The 7,965-nt window shown below is 35.3% G+C and overlaps 1 protein-coding gene across 5 annotated transcripts; it reads left to right on the forward strand.

Annotated features, from left to right (window-relative positions):
- Nucleotides 1-560: 560 nt before the first annotated feature.
- LOC107802979 (interactor of constitutive active ROPs 3-like) lies at nucleotides 561-6,513 on the forward strand. Of its 5 annotated transcripts, none has more exons than XM_016626568.2 (4): nucleotides 561-762; nucleotides 2,465-2,568; nucleotides 3,290-3,581; nucleotides 4,748-6,513. In XM_016626568.2, exons 2-4 carry the CDS (start codon nucleotides 2,549-2,551, stop codon nucleotides 6,323-6,325), a joined length of 1,890 nt encoding a protein of 629 aa, XP_016482054.2. In that variant the 5' UTR covers nucleotides 561-762; nucleotides 2,465-2,548; the 3' UTR covers nucleotides 6,326-6,513. The 5 variants fall into 5 exon arrangements, with proteins under 5 accessions (XP_016482054.2, XP_016482062.2, XP_016482069.2 ...); XM_016626576.2 differs by having other exon boundaries at nucleotides 752-955; XM_016626583.2 differs by lacking the exon at nucleotides 561-762 and adding an exon at nucleotides 1,048-1,548.
- Nucleotides 6,514-7,965: the final 1,452 nt, after the last annotated feature.

Raw genomic sequence — 7,965 nt, forward strand, 5'->3', positions numbered from 1 at the left:
TTTTAGCATTTTATTATTAAAATAAAATATGCCATAACTCCCACTACTCCATGATGTAGAAAATTGACATAATTCCCATTATTCCATGATGTAGAAATGACCATAACTCTTTTGTAACTCTTCTCCCATGTTCTACCACTAATTATCCCATGTTCTCATATGTGAAAAAAAAGTTCAACTGTAATTGTATTTTCACCAACACACCTTTTGAGCCGGGTGATTTTCCACGTAAAAATCGTTGTATTTACCTTACTGCTTATTTTTCTTCAAGTTTAAGAAACACTTAAAAAACCAAATTCTTTTGTAAATCATACGGGCACTCAAATTAACATTTACCTATTTTATTCTAATTACCAATAGATGGTCACTAGTTTTAAATTCAAAAACGAACGTACAAAGAAGTTGTTACACAAATGACAAAGATTTCTTAAAATACTCTAGCAACTCGCCTGATAAAAATCTTAAGCAAAACACACAAGTGTCCAAAAAAAGAAAGATAAAAATTTGAAGAACACACATCAAATAGTACGAGAATCTGTGCAGAAAAAAGGTCCCACATTCACACACTAACATTTCAATCTTAAAATCAAAATTTTATCCAAGATAACGTCTCCTCCCACCATAAACAGCTCTATTTTAATTTTCTCAGATCTTATTTTCAAAAGCTACCAATAAAACTGCTCTACTCTCTTTGCAGTCCACACTACACAGCTAAAGAAGTGGCCAAAGTCAGAAAAATTAGTTACTTTTCAAGCAAAGCAGGTAGCCTTGAGAAATGTGTACTCTTATCACTACTTAATATAATCTCTTTGGGAAACTGACTACAAAAAAATGGTTTCTTTTTTCTTCTTTGTTTCTCTAATAAATGATGGAAAATTCAGCTCAAATTCTACTGTGCTAAATTCTTGATATTCTAACCACCCCCTTCTGATATCCTTCCTGTAACCTTTTCTTGGTAAGACCAAAACTCAATTCCACATTTTTTCTCTTTATTTTCTTTCTTTTTTCCTCTTTCTTTCATTTTTCTTTTTTGTTCTTCTGTTGATGGAGTGTACAATGTGATGATAGCAACTTTTTGAACTACTTTTTGGAATGTAGTTTTATGGTTAATCTTACTTTTTTTTTTTACAAGATTCTACAGTGTTTGGTCTGTGTTTTGAGCTTGATGTCTCCTAAAGTTCTCAGCTTTACAGAATGCAGGTTTTTTGCTTAAAAGTAAAAAGGAAAAGTCGAATCTTGAAGAGTTTGATGGACTCTCTTTACGTTGTGTTTTAAGCTTTTTTTGGAGTCGTGTGTTTATTCCTTTTTTTTTTTGCTTCTACTTTAGATGCATTTGGTTCTTTCTTGCAGGTTTTAAAATTTTGAACCATTTTTCTTCATTTTAATTTGAAGCTTTTATCTTTAGCTTATCTGAATCTGACTTTAGAGATTTTGCAAAGAAAACTCAGGTGGGGTTTTATGGGAAAGTATTTTCAGCAATTATTTGCTTATGTTCAAATATTTATCGAGGATACGACTCTCGACAAGATGTGTAGGCAGAGAATTAAGGTATTAAGGTATTAGGTAGCAGAGAGTGTTTCTTTCCCGTACCAATAATATTGGTGTTAGTCTTGTATTCTATTATTGGTAGAATTCTACTACTACTCGTTGTTCCTTTAGTTTCGTTTTTTTATTATCTCGCTCTTGTTATTACTTGATACGTACTAGTGCTTTTTTTTAATCTATTGTTGAGCTAAGGGTCTATTGAAAATCAATTTTTTAGATCTTATACTTGATTTATTTTTTTTGTTGTTGTTTAAAAAACTTACAACTCATGAAAGTATACTGTAGTGCCATTCATTCAGGCTAAAATGGAGGATCTCTTTCTTGGTGAAGATTGCCTGTAATTGAGGAGTCAATTTTTTAACCCATGGCCCACTTTTTATGTCTCATTAAACAAATACTCCTATTTTTTGAACAGTCTATGAAGGGTAACAATCTTACCATGCAACTTGTCCTATACTGATCACTATATAGTCCTTGTGAATGCAATTAAGATAGGTACCAAACTCACCTTATTTTGTTATGCATTCAATGTGGCTAAATGAACTTAGACCCCTTTTATTTTTCTCCTTTTTTGTTTGTTGATCTATTTTTCTCCTTGGCGTAACTGGTAAAATTGTGGTCATGTAAAATTATTGTCATGTGTCCAGAAAGCCACGGGTTTGAATTGTGGAAACCGACTCTTGCATTACTGCAAGATAAGGCTGCGTACAATAAAATCTGATGGTCCGGCCTTTTCCGAGGCCCCACACATAACCCGCACATAACGGGAGCTTAGTGTACTGGAGTACCTTTTGTTTTAGAACCATATAATGGTCTTCTTGTGTGCATTTATTGTTTCCTCACATTGGATTCCCCATGTTTCATTCTACTATATTATTGGCCATTTGCTAGTAATGTGATATTTATGTAATCTTTGCAGAGTTAGTGGGGCAGAGGGCATTGAAACAGGAAATTTTTTCTTAATACCAAGATTTTACTTTGTGGGCCAAAAGGTTGTTGAGATATGCAGACCCCAAAAGCAAGGTAAGTTCAGTCTCATTTATGAGTATTTAGTAAATTAAATAGACTGGTCATAGCTGGAATTCATGCAGTTGTTCTTGTAACGGTAATGGACTGGGTCCCTAGTTCAGTTTGAGTTTAATGTTGAATTCTACTTATTATACTGAAATGTTTCTTTTTGTTTGCTATGACTTAAAAAGAGCTATTTCCACTGAAGTTGACATGTTAATTTTCTTAACTGCTTGTAGTTTATAGGAAAAATGACAGCTAAATTCTTTGATAGTTTCTTCTGGAGTTTCTCTTAATGTGTGTCTTCTGTCAAGGATAAGGATGAAAGGGTGCGTGTGAGACCATAAATCTTGAATTTTATGACTGGAAAAGTTTGTGCTTTAAATGTGGTGTGCATTCATACCATTAAAGGATACAAAAGCTATTAACGTTATGCCATTTAATAAAGAATCAGAAAGATATTAAGATGTTTCCATTTGTGGTTTAGTGATATCTGATAGTAGTAGTAAATATGTTGCACAAATTTGTATGTGAACATTGCATATTTGATATGATAAAATATCTATTTCAGCTTTATTTTCTTTTACTCAAGGTCTATGAAATATTTTATACTCAGTCTACTTTCTTTTCTGATCTTCTATCATATTTGCTATGATCTTCAGTTCTTTGGTGAATTGTTGTCTATTTTGTAAACTGAGTTCTGACCTTTTATTTTATATACAAAATTTGATAACAGAAACAGTTCCTCTGAAGTGCCACAAAAGAAATCGCCACGAGGCAATACCACGGAAGTGCCTCTAAAGATCTCTCCGCGAGCTGTGAGATCTCGAGAAGCTCCTCAAAAGATTTCACCTCGAGCGGCTTCTCAAGATGTGCCCCAAAAGATTTCGCCCAGAGTTGCGCGCCGCCTGAAGACGGGTGCACTAGATTCTGACTCTGTATCTTCTCCTCATGGTAATAGTAGGACACCAAAAGAGAGAAGGCCTAAAGTCACTGAGCAGAAGTCTCCCAAAAGTTTGGAGTCAGAGGTAAAATTCTACAAAAATGACTTATCTTATTCTGAACCTTTTTTAGAATAGTATCTTTGGATTTAAGAATAGAAATAACAGCAAGGAAAGGTGTTGTTTATGTCTGGATGATTTTTTTAGAGTGATAAAAAGGGCAATTAAGAGAAGAAGAGGGGTTTAATAAGGAAACTCTACTGTGGTAATTAAGTTTTTTATGTACCAAAACTACCCCTGCTCTTGTGAATGAAAATCTTTGATATTTGAAGTTTTCATAGAGCCAAAAGAACATCTGCTATTATGAATGGAAGATTTAGATTTAACATTACTGTGCAATTCCTAATTAACTCATTCTGCTAGTTAAACCAAACTTCCTTCAGCCGAGGTTGTATCGGAAACAACCTCTCTACTTTCACAAGGTAGGGGTAAGGTCTGTATACACACTACCCTTCCTCCACTTATTAGTTAAACCAAACAGGAAACAATCTGGTGCTTTCTTTTCCCGTTACTTTTGTTTCCTCCAGATGTTCCATTTTCTTTCTTGTCTGTGCCTTTTTATTTCTTAACTAAAAAACCACGGTAAAAGTTCGAAGATGTTTTCCAAATTCCAGTTCAGTTTGAATTGCTAGCACATAATCATTGATTATGAACCTTGTGGTCCAGGTTCGTGTCCATTTGCTAGGAAGGAACTCTTTATCATGAATTTATAATCTCAGTTCTCATTTGCCTCAAGGTTACTGGTGCTTTTGTTATGCCCTTATTAGGCTTTTCTTCATGTTTAGAATTCCAATATCTTTAATACTTCAGGGTTGGTTTTAAACAGGACCGATTCAGTGCAATTACCTTGTTGTTGATTTCTTTCTCAGACTGATCCTCTACAGGAATCAAACCGAGCAAAACTTTTAGCATTCATCTTTGCTTTTGTTATATTTCAAAGAACCTTTAACCACTTAATACAAATATAATCGAATTTCTATTCTAGCTCACGCTCTTTTGTAGATATCCTTTAGTGGTGTTTAATCTTTTTTTACTCTGCAACTTTTTCTTCATCTTGCTGTCCTCATTTGACTATGACGGTTAATTTGTAAAATAAATGTTTGTTTCAATATGTTTTATCTATATTCTAAATCTTTTTCTTTATTTTGTTTTTGTTTCTGTTGTTGGAATGGGGGTTATTTTAAACTTTAAAGAAGAAGTGTCCGAGCAGGGTATCTGAATTGGAGTCCCAAATCACTCAGCTAAAAAATGATCTTAAGGGAAAGATAAGCTCGTCAGAAGCATGCAAAAAGCAAGCTGAAGTAGAGGCCGAGGGGTCGAAGGAACACTGTACAATATTATCCGCGGAACTGGATCAGTCCCCGAAACAGCTTTTGGAGCAACCTTCTTCTGAGAATCCGACATTGTGTTCAGAACTTGAGACAATCCAAAAACAGCACTCGGTTGACTCAGCTGCATTGACTTCTGCCTTGATTGAGATCAAAGAACTAAAGGCTCAGCTTGAGACTGTTGCTGAATCCGAGGTTACCAAAACAAAGAACGCGGAAGCAGCACAAACTGAGCTCCAAAACTTGAAACAAAACCTGGCGGATACTCTTTCGCTTATGGAAGACATGAAGAAACAACTAAAGGATAGCAAAGATTCAGAAGCTCAAGCTCAAGCACTTGTTACTGAAACTCTGTTGCAACTGGAATCAGCAAAGAAGACTGTAGAGACCCTCAGGTCCGACGGTAATAAAGTTATGGAGGCATACAACACTATATCTTCTGAGTTGGATCAGTCGAGGGCACGTGCAAATTTGTTGGAAGACGTTGTTTGCAAACTCCAAACTGATGCTAGCAATGTTGGTGAAACTGAAATTGTCGAAGTTGATGAAAGTAAGGAAACAATTGAGGCGGAACTGTCTTCTCTGAAATCGGAAGTTGAACGTCTGAGAGCTGATCTGGTAGCAGCTGAAATCAAATACAACGAAGAAAAAACTCGAAGCACACTTGAAATTAGAAGTGCGTATGAGTTGGTGGAGCAAATCAAGGAAATGTCGAGGCAAAGGGAAGATGAGCTGCAGGGAGATTTACAGAAGTTCAAAACACAAATAGATGAGTTGAAGGCAAATTTAATGGATAAAGAAACTGAATTGCAGGGTATTTGCGAGGAGAATGAGAATCTTACCATGAAACTAGAGAATGCCAAATCTGGAAAAGGAGAAAATGAACTTGAAAAGGAGCTTCAGAGATCAAGACTTGATATTGAAAATCTGAAGGCAAATTTGATGGACAAGGAAACCGAACTGCAGAATATTTTAGAGGAAAATGAGATCCTGAAACTAGAAACTAACAAAAAGGAAAGCAATAGAGGTAAAGTGAAGGATGAAGTTGCTGCTGAACTAGAGGGCGCAAAGACTGCAGAACGAGAAGCTCAGATGAAGCTCGGGTATATGAAAGAGGAAGTTGATAAGAGTAACCGGCGGGTAGCTAGGGTAACTGAGCAGTTGGATGCAGCTCAAGCTTCCAATGCAGAAATGGAAGCCGAACTAAGGAAGCTAAAGGTTCAGTCTAACCAATGGAGAAAAGCTGCAGAAGTTGCGACTGCTATGTTATCAAATGGCAATAACGGGAAATTCATGGAAAGAACTGGATCAATGGATAGTCACTACAGTCCCGGCAAGATTAGCTCGCCTTACTTTGAGGACATGGATGAAGATTTAATGAAGAGGAAAAATCCAAATGTGCTTAAAAGGATCGGTGAGTTATGGAAGAAGCCAGTGAAATAGGAAAATCAGGTTATTTCTGATCCTTGTGTACTTAACCTCTTAGTTTATGTATTTGAAACAAAATCAAATGGAGTTCTTGTTATTGTAATCATATAGAAGCTCTGCTCAGTCTAGAACTGAGTCTAATGATTGTTCAATTCCATTGCTCTTTCATGTTTTAATGTGATGTATCTATGCAGTTATTAATATGATTTCTGAATGTTCTTACTAATTATTAGCTACTCTGATTCATGCTGAATCGAGTTTCTACCGGAAACAACCTTTCTACCTTCTTGAAGGTAGGTAGAGGTTGTTGGAAAATTAGTGATGTCTCAAAAGGTAATGTCCATCTTGGTTTGGGAAAACTTCTCTTTGAAATATTATTTACATCTACTTATTATTGAGTAAGTTATTTTACAATTAATAGAGTCAAAAAAGCCGTTACTAGCCGTAAACTAGCCGTTGGAGCAACACCTATATAAACATGTCTTTGAAGAGCTAAAGACACTTTCTAATACAACTTTCTGAATCCTCTTTTCCTCCTATATGTTGGGTTTCTTTTTTGAGTTTTCTGCTAGTTATGTTCCCAGTTTAATAACTAGAAGAACTTGTTGAATCCTGGGGGATACGCCTAATTTTATTCTTTATTGTGTGGTTAAAATATCCTTAAGGACAATGTCCTTGACACACCTCAAGCTAATTCTTATTTTCCATAACCAATTTTTTCGATAGGGGTAAGGTCTGCGTACACACTACCCTCCCAGACCCTACTTGTGGGATTACATTGGGTTTGTTCTTGTTGTTGATTCATGCCGAACCAAGAGGGGTTGTTCTGATGGTAAGCAACCTCCACTTCCAACCAAGAGGTTGTGAGTTCGAGTCTACCCAAGAGCAAGGTGGGAAGTTCTTGGAGGGAAGGATGCCGAGGGTCTATTTGGAAACAGCCTCTACCCCAGGGTAGGGGTAAGGTCTGTGTACACACTACCCTCCCCAGACCCTAATAAGTGGGATTATACTGGGTTGTTGTTGTTGTTGATTCATGCCGAAGAGTCAGTTATTTTCTTGATCACCAAATTTTTGTTCTGGAATTTGGCACAACAAAATTTTGAACCTAGGAAAGTACATCAACCCTTGCATTGTACAATACCACATTGAAATGATATTGGGATGAATTATCTTCATATACCCTATGCCAAATTGCACTTGTGGTCCCCTAAAAAAATCATATAGATCATCTTCTAGTACATCGGGAAATGAATCTTTTAACGGAAAAAAGTTCAAAATGCCCCTAAATTATTGGATAAGGTTTAAAAATACCCTTCATCCACCTATTGGTCTAAAAATACCCCCCATCCATCTTTTTGGTTCACTAATGTCATTTGACCGTTAGGTCAATGTGAATTAGAAATAATTACTTAAAAAATATTTTTGTTTTTTTAATTAATGCACCAGTAGTCCACTAATTTAGTAAAGTCTTCCTTTTTTTTCCAGTTTTTACAAGAAAAAATTCAGTTTTTACAAAAAATATTTTTTTCTTCATTTTTTCAGTTTTTTTTTCAAGCATTTTTTTTAAAATTGGATTTTTTTTTGTAAAAACAGGAAAAAATTGTTTTTAACAAAAATATTTTCATTTTTAAAAAACTGAAACAAATATTTTCGTT

This window comes from Nicotiana tabacum, chromosome 18 (genome assembly GCF_000715075.1).
Source record: "Nicotiana tabacum cultivar K326 chromosome 18, ASM71507v2, whole genome shotgun sequence".
In the NCBI taxonomy this organism is placed as follows: domain Eukaryota; kingdom Viridiplantae; phylum Streptophyta; class Magnoliopsida; order Solanales; family Solanaceae; genus Nicotiana; species Nicotiana tabacum.